Source organism: Hemiscyllium ocellatum, chromosome 10, assembly GCF_020745735.1.
Source record: "Hemiscyllium ocellatum isolate sHemOce1 chromosome 10, sHemOce1.pat.X.cur, whole genome shotgun sequence".
In the NCBI taxonomy this organism is placed as follows: Eukaryota; Metazoa; Chordata; class Chondrichthyes; order Orectolobiformes; family Hemiscylliidae; genus Hemiscyllium; species Hemiscyllium ocellatum.
The window spans coordinates 26,241,789-26,262,092 of record NC_083410.1 but is presented as its reverse complement, the minus strand read 5'-3'; the positions used below and the strand labels follow the sequence as shown (position 1 = coordinate 26,262,092).

General features: G+C 39.1%; 1 protein-coding gene across 1 annotated transcript in view; it reads left to right on the top strand.

Annotated features, from left to right (window-relative positions):
* Nucleotides 1–229: 229 nt before the first annotated feature.
* The window catches only part of LOC132819354 (regulator of G-protein signaling 7), a 453,401-nt gene continuing 433,326 nt past the window's right edge, over nucleotides 230–20,304 (top strand). Inside the window, exon 1 of the mRNA XM_060830815.1 lies at nucleotides 230–313. Within this exon, the coding sequence (XP_060686798.1) occupies nucleotides 230–313 (84 nt within the window). The remainder of the gene's footprint in view (nucleotides 314–20,304) is intronic.

Here is a 20,304-nt window from a genome sequence, read left to right as displayed (position 1 = left end):
TTTTACCTTCCAAATCCGCGGTCATAAAATCATAAAGGGATTTAGAGTCGAAGTTTATAGGAAGTGCTGTCTGCACCCCTCCTCCCTCTTGTGTTGGTATACGTACATTGCCCTCTGCTGCTACTTCATTTATTATACTAATGTGGCGCCTGACTTTAGTTTCTCTCATCTCATTTTCTTGTTTAGTTAAAAATCGGGAATCCGAAGGCGGCTCAACACAGATCTTGCGATGGCTCAAGGAAATAGTTATGGGCAGAACGCCAGTAACAACGGTATGGCAGACGAATCGCCGAACATGCTAGTATATAGAAAGGTAGGCAAGTCAGTGGGGACATGCATATAACTTGTGGCGGAAGATGCGGCATCTTCTTAAAGCTACGACGTTCGTTGTTCGGAACCGGTGATATTTTGTGGTGTGCTTTGCCTATCACTCCGGCTGTGGTTGGGAAGAATAAAATAATCGTTGAGCTGGATTTAATGCATAGAATCCCTACAGCTTGGGAACAGGCCCTTCGGCCCAACAAGTCCACAATTAGGTTCCCCTGTTTCCGACCTGTCCCAAACACGCTTGGAGCTCGGGGCGGTGGGGAGGTTTAAGCTAACCATTGATTGTTGAATGGACATGCTGGGCAGCTGGAGAGCGCTTTCTTTCAGAGAGTATTTTAGGTGTGTGTGTGGTGTCTGAACGCTGCTGGAGCCTGGGGTTTGTCAGCATTGGGTCTCAGTCCTGAAGCTGGCCTTAAGGACATAACAGACCAATTTAAGGTGACGGCAATAGAGTGACAGGTGACTGCTAAGCAAATCTGAGCCAGACTAGGTACATATCCGAACCTCGCCACATGCCCACAAACAGTGGGCTGCAGCTAGCACTGCGTGAACTCGCAAGAAAGATAAGTTGGTATTAATCCGGTTGTCCTCATGAATCACACGCATTTTCAGAAGCATTTTTTCAGAGCATCTATGCTGTAGAGTGTGGGGATGAATTAAGTATCCACTTTATCATTGGCATGGGTCGAAAATATCTATCCAGGTATTTAAAGTAACAAAATCACACATATTCAGCAGCATAAGTTTTTATGGATGATTTATTTTTTAAAAAAAACTGAGTTTGAGTTTGTACCAGCTGAGGGAAATACTTTGCAGATGGGGCAACATGAACTGAGATATACAGTCTTGAGAATAGACCATAAGACTTTCAACATATGAACAGAAATTAGGCTATTTGGCCCACCATTTAATTGTGGCTGATGGGTTTTTTAACCCAATTTTCCTGCTTTCTCTCCATAACCTTTGATCCCCTTGGTAATCAAGAACTTATCGATCTCTGTTTTAAACATATTCAATGACCTGGCCTCCACAGCCTTCTGTGGCAATGAATTGCATGGTTTCACCACTCTTTGGCTAAAGAGGCTTTTCCTCATCTCCATTCGAAAAGGTCTTCCCTTTACTCTAAGGCTGAGCCCTCGGTCCTGCCTATGGAACCATCTTCCCAATGTCCACTCTATCCAAGCCATATTCAGTCTTCTGTAAGTTTCAGTCAGATCCCCCTCATCCCTCTAAACTCCATCAGGTATAATCCCAGAGTCCTCAAATGGTCCTCATATGTTAAGCCTTTCATTCCTGGGATCATTCTTGTGAATCTCCTCTGGACCTGCTTCAGGGCCAATACACCCTTCCTGAGGAACGGTGCCCTAAATTGCTCACAATACTCTGAATGTGGTCTGACCAGAGCTTTATAAAACCTCAGAAGTGCATCCCTACTTTAATGTTCTCATCCTGTCAAGATGAATGACAACATTGTATTTGTCTCGCTAACTACTGACTCAACCTGCAAGTTTACCTTAAGAGAAACCTGGACTAGGACTCCCTTGTACTTCAGATTTCTGAATGTTCTCCACATTTAGAAAATAGTCTTCATCTCTATTCTTCCTACAAAGTGCATGATCTCATTCTTTCCCACATTGTATTTCATCTACCACTTCTTTGCCAAGTCTCCTAACCTGTCTAAATCTTTCTGCAACCTCCTCACTGCCTCAACACTACCTGTCCCTCCACTATCTTTGTATCATCTGCAAACTTAGCCAGAATCCTTCAGTTCCTTCATCTAACTCTTGCTGTAACAGTGGAAATAGTCTTCTCAGGGCCACAGACATCACCTGTCGAAAATTATACAAAATTGAACTAGAAAATGCGTGTAGATGAGAGGAACCAGTTCAGTGCAGATGTGGAAAGACATTCAATAGTTAACACAACTGTTATGTACCTCTTTGCTTTTCCTTAAAAAGTGAATTTGTGGTTTATTCTCTTCCCTTTGCACTGAACGCTTCAGAGGGGAAATGTTGGAAGTGTAACTGAGGGAATGTCACCTATTGAACTGCAACATGAATCCCATTTCTATGTCAACATTTAAACCTAGTGTTTCTGCCTTATAGGCAGGGATGCTAACTACAGAGTCAAAGACTTGCTGAGATTTATCACTACACATTTTGCATTGTTTTACAGAGTAAATAAGAGCATAGCTATGGTTACTATTCTAAGAACTCAATAGAGCATTGCTGTGTATAATTTGCATTCGTAGTGTTCCTGATTTAAGAAATGATTGTTTGTACTAATGATTCACTCATGAAAGATACAGAATGGAATTTCCCAAGATTAGTCAGTAAAATAAAGCTCAATATCATTGCTCACAATATCAGGTGACTCACTTGCAGATGACTGTCTGTCAATGACTGGCATGAAATCCCTGTTGACAAAAATAGAGAACATTAAGATGAATGTTTTCTTCTTCTGTTAAGATATTATTAATAACAGAACTGCATGACTGTCAAACAAAAAAATGATGCACTCCTGCAATATTCCTCTTAATGATTATGAGAACATAATATCATTAGTAGGAATAGTAAATAAGTAAACTGTAGAACAAAATAATGCTTTCACACTTTGTGAAAAGCTGCTTAACTTGTGTAAATGACTAACATTAACCTAGCTGTGATATGCACTAAACTGCATTGTTTACAATTGAATAAAATATTTGGAAAGCCCACCTCACAGCCAGGCCATGGAGGTCCCAGTAGATGGCAGCATGGAGATGAAATACAAATGAATGAATTTCCATGAGTGACAATTGACCAAATACTGTACTTCTTTCAAAGTAAAAATGGTCATATATGGGATGCATATGTGTTTGAACTTTCAATTTTTATACACCAGTAAACAATATGATGAGTATCATTGTTTGCAATTCCTAAATTGCAATTTCATACATATACACAGTGTAGGGTGAACTTAATATATCAGAATTGAAACTTCAAATTTACTTGCAGATTCTTGTAGATCTGGGTGCAGTGGAGGTAGAAAGTAGTATTCAGGTTAACCATGAGATATTTTCAATATAACTTTATTTTGTTATGTAATCAAATGAAACCATAAATAACCGGGACTATGGGAGTCAATGAGAATTTCAAGCTGTACCTAGAAGACTATTTTTCAACATTATGCAATACCTCACATAGTACAGGGGGCATGAAGTAACTTACACATTTTTCTGTAAGGACTTAGATCATAATAAAGCTCTTCCAATTTTCTTTCTTTCTTCGAAGATGTTGATGCATACTAATTTCCAGGAGTATTCAAGTGGAGAAATGTATCAACTAACTTTGAGATATAGAAGAAATACTTTAAATGTTTTTTGTTTTAATTTATTTGTGGGTTGAGGGCATTGCTGGCGAAGCCAGCATTTATTGTCCATCCCCTATGTGTACAGAGAGCAGTTAAGAGTCAATCACATCATTGTCTGGAGTCACATGTAAGCTTGATCAAATAAGGTTGGTAGGTTCCTTCCCAAAAGGGCACTAGTGAACCTGATTTTTGTTTTCAATGGTTTCACAACTATTATTAGACTCTGAACACTAGATTTTTATTGAATTCAAATTCTACCATAACTGGATTTGAACCCAGCATTGCCTTAGTTTCTGGATTAATAGCCCAACAAAAATACCGCAAGGCCATCACCTCTCCCCTAAATGTGTAATTGGTATTTGTAGTTAAATTGAACTCTAGAAAGAGGAAAAGCCAAGGATAATTAAACTGTAATTCCTTATTAAACAAAGTGTGACTTACAAGAATAGAAATCAAGTTGCAAGAACCACAGTTATAAAGATGACTTGTTAACAGAGGTAGAAAAATGTCCTTCTTTCCATAGATTTTTGTGAAACTCCCTTGTTAGCAAAGAACCAAGAAGGTAGGCTGTAACCAAGTGATTTGGTATGTATAAATGCTGCAGTTCATTCAGAGGAAATCAATTATATCAGGAAGGCTGTATAAGATGATTGACATCAAAAAGGCTGAAATCTCCAACTTCATGTCGTATGCTGATTGTTCAGTAGAGATGATTTCTTTGAAAGCCAAGGATATATAAGATACTATTTCTGACACTAAGTTCATCAGTCTTTTGTTTTCAGCTGTTGATCCTTTGTTCTTAATTTAGTGACTGTCATTTTAATATTTCTGAAAGCAGAGTTTGTAGTAGAAACCATGGAAGCTTTAGTCTTGCATATCCAGTAGAGTTCTTATAAAATCAAAGTACATCTCCATTTGAGAGGAAATGGTTGAAAAACTTATACTAACTAGTTAGAGGCAGAAAGAAGTGTGCTGTTTAAGTGTACAAGTTCCCCTGAGAAGGCACCAATATGGATGACTTTTATAGCTCTCTGTAAGGTCCCACAAAACCACTCAGCTCAAATTGCTACAACAAAACAATTACAAGAGTAAAACTGGACACAGCATCAACCTTGGCTTTGGATTTGGAAAAGGCATGGTTTCCCCAAATCATCTTGAAAAGTCCTCCTTATTAACATGTGCCAAAAGTAGGAGATTTACCCTCAATCAGTGAAGCCACAGCTTGACATTGCCATAATCATAAAATAATTCCACTCACAATACCTCAGACCTCTCCACCACCAATGACAGGCAAGTGCTATCCCACCAGCAAGTGAAACCCACCAGAGCTGGCAACAGATTGGTCCAGTCATGAAGGAGTGACTTGGGAGTCTTCAACAGTACTTCTGGAGACCATGAAGTTGCATGGCATTTGGTCAAATGTAAACAAGGAAACATCCTGCTGATTATTATTTACTTCGTTCTTTTCTCAAGTTAATGGATCAGTACTTCTCCATTTTGAACATCACTTGGAAGAAAACTGAGGTGGTACCGTGGGTGCAGAACATCAAAGTCTGTCATGAAGAATAGCTTGGTAGTGCCACTCTTATTTAGCTGTCCATGTCCTAAAGGGTATAGTTGTCAGATTGTATCAAGTGGCAAGCAAACCAACCCACTAGACCTCACCCTCACAAATCTTTTTGTCATAAGTGTACCTGCCCAATCAATGTTGCATTCCAAAGGCCTTGTGAAGATGAAGTTTCATCTTCTTACTGAGGGCACTGGCCATCATGTTTTATGGCATTACCACTTTTGAAAATGGATACATTCAGAACAAATTTAGCAGTACAACATTGGACAACTATGAGACATAGTGGACCATCAGCAATAGTAGAAATGTCTTGCAAACAAGCCAGGGGATCAAACCTGGTTTGTTGAGGAATGCAGGAGAGTAGCCAGGAGCTTCATTAGAATAACTAGATATTAGATGCCAATTTGGTGGAGCTACAACACAAGTCCACATTCTAAGTAGCAGAAGCAGTATGTTTCAGATAGAGCTAAGCAATTCTACAATCAATGGATCAGAGCCTAAATTGCAATTCTGTCACTGCCAATTTCAAGTAGTTGTGAAAACTTAAATAACTGGTAAGTTGAGTTGGCTGTATTAAAATTCCCATCCTCAGTGGTAGCAGAGTCTAACTCATGAATGCAATATGCATAGTTGAATGTTTGCAAAAAACAGTTTTTCTGGAAATGCTTACTAGATAATCCATATTGGCTAACTCCTAAAGATGAAATCTGTCTCCACAATTTGTAAAGAAACAGGTGGGAGCACTGGATACACAAAGCTATGGGCCCCAACATTTTGGCTGCAGTATTGGAGATTTGTGTTCCAGAATAAGCTCCATCACTAACCATGTTCATCCTGTGTTTTTATGGCTCTGGTATGGATCCAGAAAAGTGGAAAATTATTCAGCTATCTCTTGCTGATGGAGAGCAGGACATATCCAGTCTAGTCAGTTTTTCCATTAGTACACTTCTTATCAATAGCAAACTGATACCAGCTTTTGTTGACGTGCTATCAATTAACATTTATTCACTAATCATCTACTCGCTGATGCTTAGTTGAATTCCATCAGGTCCATTCAGCTCCTGACCTCATTTCACCCTTTGGTCTAAGCATGAACAAAGAGCTAAATTGTAGAGGTGAGGTGGGAGTGACTAACCTAAACTACATAACAGCATTTAACTGAGTGTGGTCTCCAGAAACCTTAGTGAAATGGGAAATACTTGGGAAAGTCTCCACGAGCACAATGAAAAATGATTGAAGTTGTTGGGAACAAATTATCTTAGTCCCAGGATGTTGCTGAAGTGTCCTTGGGCCAGCCATTTTTAGCTGTTTCATTGGTGTCCTTGTTTCCATCAAAAGCTCAGAAGTGAGGAAGCCTCCTGCACAATGTTACTTTTATTCACATCATCTTAGATAATGAAGAGGTCAAATAGGCTTGCAGCATGACCCGGATTCAAGTTTGTACTGATAGGTGATGGAAATCTTTATGCTACACGGGTGCCAAACAAAGACTATTGCTAACAAGAGAAAGTCCAACTTCTTTTTGACACTCATGGGAAGTTTAAACATTAGGTGTCCTTCAAAATTCATAGAATCATAGAATCCCTACAGTGTGGAAATGGGCCATTTGGCCCATCAAGTCCACAATGTTAAACTTCTGGGGTCATTATTGAGCAAAAACTTAATTGGGGTTAAAGGACAGATACTGGGCATGCCGTTGCCAGTGGCTCACCTTCTGGCATTCTGAAGCTTCATTCCAGCTACAAAGCAAAAGTCTCACAAATGCGAAGTGAGAAACAAAAAACTTTTTCGCACAACAAATAAAGTTTGGAATGCACTGGCTGAAAGCAAGTAGTGAAGGCAGGTTCAGCTGAAGCATTCAAGAGGGCATCATATGTTTGTTTGAGTAGAGACAATGTTCAGGGTTACAGGGAAAAGGCAGGAGATTGGCACAAAGTCATAATGCTCATTCAGAGAGCTTGTGCAACCACAATAGGCTGAATAGCCTCTGTCTACACTGCAACAATTCTATGATTCTTTGAAGTCAGATTTGTAATGGATTAATTTCCAATTGACTGTATGAGTATAGGTCCAAGAACTCTGCACCATTCAGAACAAAGCAGCTCAGTTGAATGCTACCCATCCACGATCTTAACCATTTGCTGTCTCAACCACTAATGGAAAATTAACCACCCAGAATATGCACTGCAGCAACCTACCTAGATTTCTTCAAAACAACCTCCCAAACCAGTAGCCTCTATCATCTAGGAGAACAAGGACAGCGGATACTTGCTGAAACCACCTCTTACAGAGTTCCCTCAATGACACACGCCAACCTGACTTGGAACAATGGAGTCCCTTTGGCAAAGTGTCACAAATCTGGCATCTACTGGCTAGCAATGCTGTGGGTGGACCCAGATCACAAGACAGCACTAGTTTGAGCAGGCAGCTCATCACCATTTTCTCAAAGGCAGTTAAGAATGTATGTTGACTTTGCTAGCAACACCCCACACCTGTGAATGAAAAAGCAAAAAAATCACCGAGTCCAGATACAGTAGCAAGAAGTTGAATTTACCCAGGAGAAGCAGATATCATGTCTATAAGTTGAGATTGCTGATGCTGCATTTTGGAAGGATAACACAATTCTTCCAGAGATAGACGAGACAATCAGTTTACTCACACCAGTTCCTAAGGAGGATGTTTCTCAGTGTAAGTATAAAAAAAAATTAATATACTTTGCGGACAGGCAGTATAATTCTGTTAACTTGTTTTTGATTTGAGGAATCTAGTCCTAAATTAATTTATCCACATTACGTCAAATGCAGCTATCAACTTCAGTTGTATATTATAGTTCGCAAGGATTAGTGCTGAAATACATATGAACTGTTGTTGTAGCATTTGCTACTTATTTCATTTACTAAGTCTGTGCTAACACTTTGCTTACTCAATAGTTAAGTGCTACCATCTGGGATTCTAAAAATAATCATTGTTAACCTATCATTTTTTTGTCTGAATTACATGTTGATAGTTTCAGGATCAGATTATTTCATTCAGTAGCTTGGATAGATCCTGATTGGAGGTCAGCAAAGTAAATGCTAATGATATCTGACTTGACTGATATAAAATAGTTTGGTGCATTAACTATAGACATCCTTGTTAATTTCTACACATAAATTGATTGATAAAACATCAGCAGTCCAGACAGAAGGAGTAACTATAATGAAGTTCAGGATTTATCTGATGCCCTTGCTGAATATTTTTGTTATGGTTTTGAGTGCGTTGTTCTAACAGAATTCAGTTGAGACTTCCAGCAAGTATACCTTCAGCATTGCTTGCAGGAGTCAGATGGGGTTGCCAATCTGAATTAGAAATGGCTGCAATGTCTGTAATTCCCCTCAATCTTCCACTTAGCATTCTAAATTATTGTCATAAGCTGTGTACACTTTGGCCTTTATTTCAATGACTTATCTAGGTACTGAATGAAAAGATATATTTCTCATGGAAACTTTTCATTTCCATTCTTCAGGCTTGGACTCTAAGAAGGTCTTTACAATCCTTGGTAATTTCTTACAAGTAGAGATTTTTCTCATTCACCATTATTTCTTTTTCATTCAGTTTAGGCTATAGAATAGACTAAAGTGTGACAGTACTAATAATTAAGAAGTCCATTGTTACTTTGCACTGGTCTTTTTTCATGTCAATGTTTTTCAGGACAATGATAATATTAATAAGCACCCTAAGGAAATTATATCTTACCTTCTTATATATTACACAGGAGTGCATATCCATGAAGGCATTCTAAGGAAATAATACCCCCAAGTGAGTTGACACGGTTCAGTTTTAGCTTTACTCTAACACTCAATGTGTTGTTGCCTGGAAATGAGCTTAGGTTGTGCATTACTTTAAATATATGAAATGTTCACAAAAAAAATTATGGTAATATCAGCCTACTGAATAAGTGGTGGATTCTTATTTTGGGAAATGAGAGAAAATAATGTTTAAAATAACATTAAATACTTGCACCATGTAGCTAAAGATGGTCTAAATTAGGCTATGATTGTGCCCAAGAAAAACATTAATTCATTTATTTATAACATACTTCAATTAATATAGGAATTTATTAACGTGTAGGAAAGTTTGGATATACATTTTTAAAAATTACTCTTGGGACGTGAGTGTTGCTAATTTGGCTGATACTTATTGTCTATCCCTAGTTGCCCTGGGGAAGGTGATGATGAGTTGACATCTTGAACCACTTTAGTCCATGTAGTATAAGCAGACTCTCAAGGCGGTTAGGAAGGGAAGTCCAGCATGTTGCCTCATTGACACTGGCGATTTATTTTCAAGTCCCTTGAAGGGAAACTTATAGGTGGTTTTCCCATGTATCTGCTGCCCTTGTCCTTCTGGATGGAATTGGTAATGGGAATGGAAGGGTGTGTCAAAGGATCTTTGGTGAATTTCTTTTGCAGTGCATCTTGAAGACAGTACACTCTGCTGCTACTGAGAGTCAGTAGTGGAGGGATTGGATGTTTTTGGATGTGGTGCTAATCAAGCAGGCTGCATTGTCCTGGCTGGTGTCAAGCTTCTTGAGCTTTGTTGGAGCTGGACTCATCCAGGCAAGTGGGGGCCATTCTATCACACTCATGGCTTGTGGTGAATTGGCTTTGGGAGTCAGAAGGTGAGTTTATATTGTGTCTCTGTGTCCTTCTTACAAAAGTGAATCACACCACATTTAGAAGCATATCATCATACAGTGTAGAACAGGCCCTGCTGCTCAGTGAGCTGTAGTGCCAAAAATACATTACTACCTACACTAGTCTCACCTTCCAGCAATAGGCCCATAGCTTTGAAAGTAATGACATTTCAAAGCTGATCCAGGTTGCAAGGTTACCCGCCTCAACTACTCCCAAAACCCCTCCCCTGGAAGTGTATTCCAGACCTCTACCACCTCCTGGGTGAAAAATAATCCTCAAATCCCCTCCAAACCTCCTGCCTTTAACTTTAAAAATGTGCTCATTTGTTTTCAAAATTTCTTCTTAATGGAGAATTTCCTCCAAATTAGGTTTGACCTGCTATTTCTTTTCACATTCCATTAACCTTCCATGCCCTGTTCAAGTTCTGCACCATCTTCCACACAGTTCCCAATGCTTCCAAGTTTGTATCATTATTCAAAAGATGTGGCAAAAGATGGCGGCAACGGAGTTGGCAGTGTCCCTACTCTTGAGCTTGGTCTTGTCCATTCCATCCTCCATAGAACATAAAACATTCCAGCGCAGTACAGGCCCTTCAGCCCTTGAAATTGCATTGACCTGTGGAACCAATTTGAAGCCCAGCTATCCTACACTATTCCATTTTCATCCATATATTTATCCAATGACCATTTAAATGCCCTGAAAATTGGCAAATCTACTCCTATTGCAGGCAGTGCAATCAATGCCCCTATTACTCTCTGAGTATAGAAACTACCTCTGTCATCTGTCCTATATCTATCACCCCTCAATTCAAAGCTATGTCCCCTCATGCTAACTATCACCATCTGAGAAAAAAGGCTCTCACTGTCTACCCTATCTAAACCTCTAATTATCTTGTATGTCTCAATTAAGTCACCTCTCAACCTTCTTCTCTCTAATGAAAACAGCCTCAAGTCCCTCAGCCTTTCCTTGTAAGATCTTTCTTCCCTACCAGGCACCCTCTTAGTAAATCTCCTCTGAACCCTTTCCAAAGCTTTGTTGAAATTAAGACTTGGTGACACAGAATTTCAAGAGTAAACTATTCAAACAAAAGCACAAATTTACTTTTCTAAGTTGATCAGATTTCCATTCTAGATCAGTGCCATCTGAGAAGGAATCAGACTAATCACGTGCTTGGCAATAACAACATTGGTTTCGCCAAATTCACCAATATTTGTGGATAATATCCATACAATATAAAGGCAAATTTACTGACTGTGTATATGTGCTTAGCAAACATCCACTACTATTCTGTGCAGTGCATTTCAGCCTTTATATTTGACAAAAAACTGGAATTCTGCATTGAACATATCAGATGTAGTAACCCTTGGTACAGCTTGCACTTGTCCGACTTTGTTAGAGAAAATTGCTAATCGTGTTGACTCACCAGAGAGCCAGAACAGATACACCCCTGTTTTCTATTCAGAACATGGAGGAATGTTGTTTCCCCTTTCATTGTTGGAAATGAGTTTCAATGCTTGTGCCTCCCTTCTGGCTTGGTGTGGTTATTCTGGTTGGTCGGGTTGACTGCGATGACAGACCTCTTCTCCATATGATGTTACACATGTAGTATGTTACTTGCATTTTAGCAGATCTGTATTTTTTTATTCTACTTCTGTTTTTGTACACAAGTCTGATTATTGATATTTTTGAGTTCGTAAGCTGAATGATCACCAATGCCAATTTAAACTTCAAAACGAGAAAATAATTCACGATCTGGGACCCAATCTCAGAGAATCTCAGTGAGTACTTTGTACAAGACTGGATATGCCTATTGTATGGTAGATTAGTGTGTGCTTAAAAAATCATGAATGGAATGAAATATGAATTGAGGCAAAACTTTCATTTTAGTTGATGTATATGTAAATACATCCAATACAGAATGGTTTGCGGTTATTGGAGCAAATATAATTGTTTCAAAGTGGCAAATACGTGTGGAATCAGACACATAATCTGGAACCATTCCTATAGTACCACATGCTTATTTAATCGGGCTAAATTGTTCTTTTCATTATTAATCAGTAAAATGGCAATGTAACTTGTTTGATTAAACATCAACAAACTTTACAGTCTTATAATATATCCTACGATAAAATTTTTCAGACTTTAAATCCCTCGTTACCACATCAAAACCAAAGTTAATATGCAAACATATTTAAATGGACATCAATCGTTCTGTGACTGTTTCTGAATGACTATGATGAATACTTCTGATCCTTGATATTTTTAATCTTTTGAGGCATGTAACAATTCTTGTTCTCTATTTAATTTGCATAAATACATCCGCCTTTCTCCTTGTCTTTGCTTTTATATGTTAAATGGTTCCCGACAATTATTCTTTTTCCCTTCTAATTAGGATACAATATATCAAGTACATTATTTACTGTTGAGTAGTTTGGCCTCTAGTGACAGGCTATAGCAACCTGTTTCAGAAGCATCCAGCTATAGAAACTGACATAAGCAAATGCTTTGTTTGCTTCATGTACCACGAAGCGAGGGAAAATGAATCATTTTAATAAAAGGTTTATATGACGTGTTGTGTGGCTGAAACAAATCCAATTTTACAGTAAAAAACTACTCAGCTGTCATGAACATATTTAATGCTGTAACAAAATTTCCCACCATAAAGTAGACACTTAAAATCTAAGCAACGGTATCTGATTTTCAGTGCAATATTTATATTTTGCTTGTCATCTCTTTTCCCAGTTTGCTCCTTTTATGTTTTTATTATCTTATGCTTTCTCTCATATTTCTTTTAACATTAGAACCCAACTTTTTCAAAAAGTGATTAAATGATCCACTGTGGGAGGAGTCTCAGGGTGCATTCTGGAGGCAGGAAACACATGGTTCTCAGCCATTGAAGTACTGCACCTTAGTCCAGTTCCTGGATGCTCAAGGTTCCCTACAAAACTCAACAGTGACTCCTTCTACCTGTAAAGCTGCTTTGCGATTGAGTAGCAGTGCCAGGGGTCTACTTACTATCCGTAATAAGATGGCAGTACCAGTGGTGACTGTGGTAGATCTGCCGAGCAGCTAACTACTGACAGTGGCAGTCTCAGGATCTCCAATGGTCCCAACTCCATCAAATAAAAAAGCCTCTCCTTTAAGGATTAAAATGTTTCTTCTCTATTCCTCCTGTGAGCCAGTGGCATTGGCTCACTGCACTGACTGCAATTACACAAGCCTATTTCAAGTTATTTGGCTCCAGATAGCATACACAGGGAGACTTCATCTACTTAAATTGTCTGGGATTGAACCTGCGACACAGACTAAAAGCCAAGTGACTCTTTCATTAAACTTTATACTTAATTGATTTATGAGAGCTGAACCTCTCACTTGGATCTTGATTGAGAGCAGTAAGTGTTGATGAAAATAATGTATTTGATGTCATATGCATAAACTTCCAAAAGAAGTTTGTTGAAGTGCCACAGAATAAGCTTTGTCAGCAAAGTTGAAACTCATTGAATATGTGGAAAATAAGCAGCACAAATATGAAGATTGGTTCAATGACAAGAAACAGAGTGTGGAAGTCATCAGTTGTTTTTTCACATTAGAGGAAGGTATCCAATTTGGTTCTCCAGAAATTATTATTGGTACTCCTAATTTCCACCTTTATTAATAACTCAAGTTATGACCCCCATTGATCCAGTGACCAATTAAAAAAAAATTCCAAGGTGTAAGTTCACTGAAGAAGGGCTCATGCCCGAAACATCGATTCTCCTGCTCCTTGGATGCTGCCTGACCTGCTGCGCTTTTCCAGCAACACATTTTCAGCACTATAATAAGTAAACAAAAACAAAAATCATGTAAACATGCTGAAGAAAAGTCATATTGGTCTTAACTCTGTTTCTCTGTCCACAGAATATTACCTGGCCTGCTGAGCTTCTCTGGAATTTCCTCTTTTTATTTCACCCAAAGATTATTCAGTAGTCAACTTAAACTTTAAATTGCAGAAAGGTTTTCCTGTTTAATTTTTACAATGTCTGTGGTTACAGTTTGCTTTGTCCATTAAGCAGACATTTCACTCTCCAGTCCAAAGGTATGCTCAGCTTTGCTGCTTTGCTCCAAATTTCAGCCGGATTACTTCAAAACCTGGACTGACTGTCACTGTGTGGGTTACCTGCAAATTCCTTACTCTCAACCCAAGCTAAGTAAATCATCCAGCCGTGTTTAAATTCTTGTGAACACCATGCCTTCAACCCAGTCCATTTGGCGGCACAATGGTTAGCACTACTGCCTCACAGCACCAGAGACCTGGATTCGATTCCAGCCTCAGGTGACTGTCTATCCGGAGTTTGCGCATTCTCCCTGTGTTTAGGCCACTGTTGGAATATTGTGTCTAATCCTGGTCTCCTTCCCATCGGAAAGATGTTGTCAAACTTGAAAGGGTTCAGAAAAAATTTACAAGGATGTTGTCAGGGTTGGAGGATTTGAGCTACAGGGAGAGGCCGAACAGGCTGAGGTTGTTTTCCCTAGAACGTCGGAGGTTGAGGGTGACCTTATAGAGGTTTACAAAATCATGAGGGGCGTGGATAGGATATATAGACAAAGTCTTTTCCCTTGGGTCGGGAGTCCAGAACTAGAGGGCATAGGTTTAGGGTGAGAGGGGAAAAATATAAAAGAGATCTAAGGAGCAACTGTTTCACACAGAGGGTGGTACCTGTATGGAATGAGCTGCCAGAGGAAGTGGTGGAGGCTGGTACAATTGCAACATTTAAAAGGCATTTGGATGGGTATATGAATAAGAAGGGTTTGGAGGGATATGAGCCGGGTGCTGGCAGGTGGGACTAGATTGGGTTGGGATATCTGGTCGGCATGGACGGGTTGGAACTGAAGGGTCTCTTTCCGTGCTGTACATCTCTATGAATCTATGTGCAGGTCATGTGGATTGGCCGTGCTAAGTTGCCCATAGTACGAGGTGCATTAGTCGGTGTTATATGTAGAATCGGGGAATGGGTCTAGGTGGCTTACTCTTTGAAGGGTCGGTGAAGGGCCTGTTTCCACACTGTAGGGAATTTAATTCATCTATATTCTGCATGGCGAACAGTAAACATCAGCTGGCTCCCACTGTCTCTCTTTTCTCTCTTTGTGCCCCTTTCTGTCTGTCTCTTTTTTTCGCTGCTAGTCTCTCAGATACTACAGAATGGGCTGTCTGTGACATTTAGGAATCTCTTCAGAAAAAATCCTTTAACATGGTAGTAAAACGGTTTGTAAATGTCTCTTCTCATGTGGATCACATGGGCATTGTATTAATGTAGAAAAGAAATCATTGATGATCTTCTAGATATCGCCTTCTCTCTATCTTGGAATTAAATGTGTAATTTAAAGTAGAAGGCTTACAAATTCTGACATTTTTAATACCTCCCTGTGATTTGAAGGCGAACAGTCTATCCACTGTCAGTATAGATGCTCTGCTCATTGTTTAAAAGAATGGATATCTTGCACCTTATACCCAGGAAGATAATCTGGCTCACCATTAAGCTTCAATAAACAAACCACCAAAGTTTGTTGTCCGGATGTTTACAGAACAAATAAAAAACTTCATATTTGTAGTACACAGACTTGGAATTTTTTGAATTGTGTGAAAGATAGTGAAGACATTGAGGAGGCAGACATGCTCAGGCATCTACCAGATCAAATTTAATGCAGGGTTGCATGAAATGAGACATTGAAGAAGGAAGAGCAAGGACAGACAATGGAAAGAAAAGAGTACAGTTCTAAAGAGGCATAGAAGCAAAGAGGTGAGGCTTGAAACTACAACATCCTGATTCATTCTGACACTGGTTGGCTCCAATGTATCTGGTGGTGAGGCAGTGGAAGATGATGATAAGCTGGCTCAAGACTGATGGACAATGTTTAAGCTATTTCTTCTTTACTTTGTCTTACTCCTAAAACTATTTAAAATCCACCAGATCATGGCAACAATGGAAAAGCTTTTCACTTATATTTTACTGTTTTTCTCACTGTAGGAATACAGATGACAATAAAAATCATTCATTCAGATGCTCAGTAATGCATACTCTGTCATTTCCATCTCTTTCTGGCAATATGCCGTGCAAAACAGCATTAATTTTAAAAAAGAAAGAGTTTGTTTGAACAACAGTGAGTGTCATTCATTGGCTTGCTACTGAAACTTAAAGCTAACGATTTACCAGGAGCAATTAGTACAAACATCAAATTTCAAAATCATCAGCAATTTTCAGAGAGACCATTCATGTGAGTGACTGATTTTTAAAACATCAATAGTCTCGACAATTTTACTACCTGATCCCTGGAAAGTTTAAGCAAGTAAATTTGTTGAGGGAAAGACATGATCCCTACCTCCGAATTAAAGTCGCTTCACATATGCAAGATGACAAGCTATCTATTAGAAGATAATAATGGGGTAATCTTGGACTGCTCAAAAGCAATTACAGCAGCTTTATAATTGTATTTAATTTATATTTAAATATGTAATTAGCTTTAATTGAGAAGGCTGGGCAAAGCTCAAATTAAAGGGCTGAATAGAGTAGGGGAAAAGTTGAGGTAAAGTCAGACAATAGTAGTGGTTTGATAAGGTGAAAATTGTGTCTAGCAATTTGTAGATTGTGATATGATCAAAGTATAGAGGATGCGTGCTGCTATGTCTCTGAAATCCTCTGACTATTTAATTTTGAATGGAAATTGCAAAGGGAAGTTGCAATGAGCCTCAACTGAAGAGCAATAATTAAAGATAGAAAAAAGAGAAACATAGTTTAATTGGACATGAATTGAATTGAAAGGAGCAATATCCAAAAAAAGGCACGCATTAAAAAGAGAGGAATATGAAAGATTGTGATGTAAATGGTAGAAGTAAGAGAAAGATAATGGATAAAATCTAATCTTGTCCAGAGTTGTGAGAAATGCAATAGTTGGTTCCATTTAGTCATGGGAGAGGCTGCATATCAGTCTCCCTGTGCCAGAAATATCTCCTGGGATTAAGTTGGAGGCAGAAATGGACTGATAAAAGAAATTTGCTTGCTTGTGGCAAATTGTCAGTTAAGCTCATTCATTGGCTGCTGGTGGTAGTGCTGGCAACAGAGAGTTGTCATCTCTTGGCTTGGTGTGTGGAATTTCTGTCATCGGGTCTTACAGCCCAGGCTTTGCATGAATCTGACAGTTCAAGTGGCAGCAAATTTAGTTGGGCCTCCACCACAGAAAATTCCTTTGGAACTGGTTAATGAGACTAGGTCAAGAAAGTTAAATGCAGCCCCATAGTCACACCACATGCTTTTTTTTCCACAGTGAAGAGAATATCTCTCCATGTGAAAAAGAAATTCAAGTTTGTAGACCTAAGCTTTAGAAAATTAGATAGAAAAGGTGTGCTTGACAAAAAGAGGAAAATTAACTTCAGTAATGCAGTAGAATATACAATGCTGCGAACACTCAGGAGGCCTGGCAGTATCTGTGATTGAAAAACAGGGTTATCTTTTTACCTTGTCACCTTCCACCAGAACTGAGAAAAGTTAGAAATGTCATAGATTTTGAGAGTGAAATGCTGGAAGGGGAGAAGAACACTAAAAGAAAGATCTGTGATAAAGTGTTTGGCTAAAGGGAGGAGGAATTAATCATTGAATCACAGTGTGGAAAGAGGCTATTCAGTCCATTGAGTCTGTACTGACCATCCAAAGAGCATCCCACTCCCCTACCGTATCCCTGTAACTCCACGTTTACCATGGCTAACCAACCGAGCTTGCACATCCCTTAACATTACAGAGAATTTAGCACGGCCAATCCACCTAACCTATACTTCGATTATCCAGCATTTGATGATCCGAATGTCGGATTATCCGGCAAGATCGCAAGGTCTCGATGCTCAGCTAAACTATGCTATCTGGCATTCGATTATCTGGAATTCGATTAACTGAATGAATGCTGCCTGCCTGTGTCCTTCAGATAAGCGAGGTTCCTCTTTGTATCTTTGAACATACATATATTGGAGCAGTAAAGAAGCAAAAGATGTGTCTGGCTGAGGTGTAAATAGGCGTGAGATGGATAGCAGCCATGTGAATACATAGTAAAGGATTTAACAAAGAAGTAAGCCAAAAAGACAACAAAACACATCACATGAAATTATATGGGGGTTATGATCTAAAATCGCTGAATTTAATATTGAGTCCAGAATGTTGTTGGATACTGGGTTAAAAGAGTGTTGCTCCTTGAGTCTGCGATAATCTCCATTGGAATTCTATAGCAGGTAAGGGACAGAAAGATCAGAGTGGGAACAAAATGCAAAATTGAAATGACAAGTGACAGAAAGTTCAAGATTATGTTTGCAGAGAGCATAGAGACATTCCACAAGCAATCACCCAGTCTGTGTTTAGTATCTCCAGTATTGTGGAGGTCCATAATTTGAACAGGGAACACGTTATACTAAATTGAAAAAGTACAAATAGCCCATTCACTTGATTGGAAGGTTTGGGGCCTTGAATGATGAAACAGAAGGAGATAAAATAGAGGGTATTGTATCTCTTGTATGGAAAGGTGTTATGGGAAAGGGAAAGGATGTAGAAGAGTGAGTTAGAAGTGGGAGTGGACTAGGATATTGCAGAAGGGGCCGTTCTTTTGAAATGCTAGAAGATGAGAAAAGGGGAAGATGTGTCTGGCTGTGACATTGTGTGGGAGGCTGAAATGGCAGAGAATGATTCATTGAATATTGATGGATTGGAAAGTGAGGCCAAGGGGAAATTGATTGTGGATTTCAGGTGGGTGGTCAGAAGACTGACCTTTTAGAAGGGGAAATGGGGACTATGGCATGGGAGAATGGAATAGAGTCCCTGCAAGAAGCAAGGTGTGAGGAAGTATATTTGAGGTATCTTGGGAAGCCACGGTGCTTGTAAGGAATATACGTTATTAGCCTCCCCAGAGAAATTGTGAACACAGAAAGGTGTGAGGGAGGAAAACAAGGATGTTCCACATATCCCTACAAAATGGTAGGCAAAACTAGGATCACATGGATACCGCTAGCAACATCTTTTATTTGGTCAAAGATGAATGGAGTTGAAGGTAAAAATGTTCAATAAGAGAATAATTTCTGTCAGGTGGAGGAGGTTGGTGGTAAATGGAGACTGGTTGAGTTTTCATTCAAGAAGGAATGGAATGCTCTTTAATCACCCTGGTCATGGGCTTGTGAGATCTTTAATGGCATTTAGTTAAAGGCATGAGTTTGTATTCAAAATCCTACTCAGGGAGCAAGGTAAAGAATGTCATTTTGTGAAGATTGTGATAAAGGTTTGCTTGAGTTTACAAGAGACCCATACTAAGCAGTTTTTCAAGTAATTTAAGAAAATAACTGATGCTTTAATGAAGTATAGCAGGGTAGCTTAAGATTTCAAAACTGCTGCAAATTATCTTTTGAAATAGGGGAATTTGTATATCCTTGAATTCTGTAATCTGATAAACAGTTCAAATGTGGTCTTATCCACTGTTAGAAGATGGTGTCTGTTGTTGCTGTCATCGTATCTAATGCAGTAGCATAAGGATTTTCTGAAATGTTTCATTTTACTTTGGCTAAGAAGCACAGAATTATAAATGTTCCTGTAAAGAAAGAGGTATTTAGCTCACAGTGCCTGTGCCACCTATGAAGCTAATCATGTAATCCTATTACTCAGGTTTTACTCCACCCTTTTGTAAGTTTTCCTCTTTTTCAACTATCCACTTTTCTTTCAAAAATGTTATTGTAGATTATGTTTGCAGATTGCTTTTGGTGGGACTTTCCATGTCATGATAACTTTCTGTAATTAGAATCTCTTAACTGTACATTTGCTCTTTGGTAAGGAATTCTATTATGTAAGGTTTGTGAAGGTTTGTAGCTCAGGTTGAGGTTTAGGGTGTAGGTTTGCTCGCTGAGCTGTAGGTTTGATATCCAGATGTTTCATTAGCTGGCTAGGTAACATCATCAGTGGCGACCTCCAAGTGAAGCGAAGCTGTTGTCTCCTGCTTTCTATTTATATGTTTGTCCTGGATGGGGCTCCTGGGGTTTGTGGTGATGTCATTTCCTGTTCATTTTCTGAGAGGTTGATAGATGGTATCTAAATCTATGTAATTGTTTATGGCGTTGTGGTTGGAGTGCCAGGCCTCTAGGAATCCTCTCGCATGTCTTTGCTTAGCCTGTCCCAGGATAGGTGTGTTGTCCCAGTCGAAATTTTGGTTTTTTTCATCCGTGTATAGGGCTACGAGGGAGAGAGGATCGTGTCTTTTTGTGGCGAGCTGGTGTTCGTGTATCCTGGTAGCTAACTTTCTTCCTGTTTGTCCTACATAGTGTTTGTGGCAGTCCTTGCATGGAATTTTGTAGATGACGTTGGTTTTGTCCATGGGTTGTATTGGGTC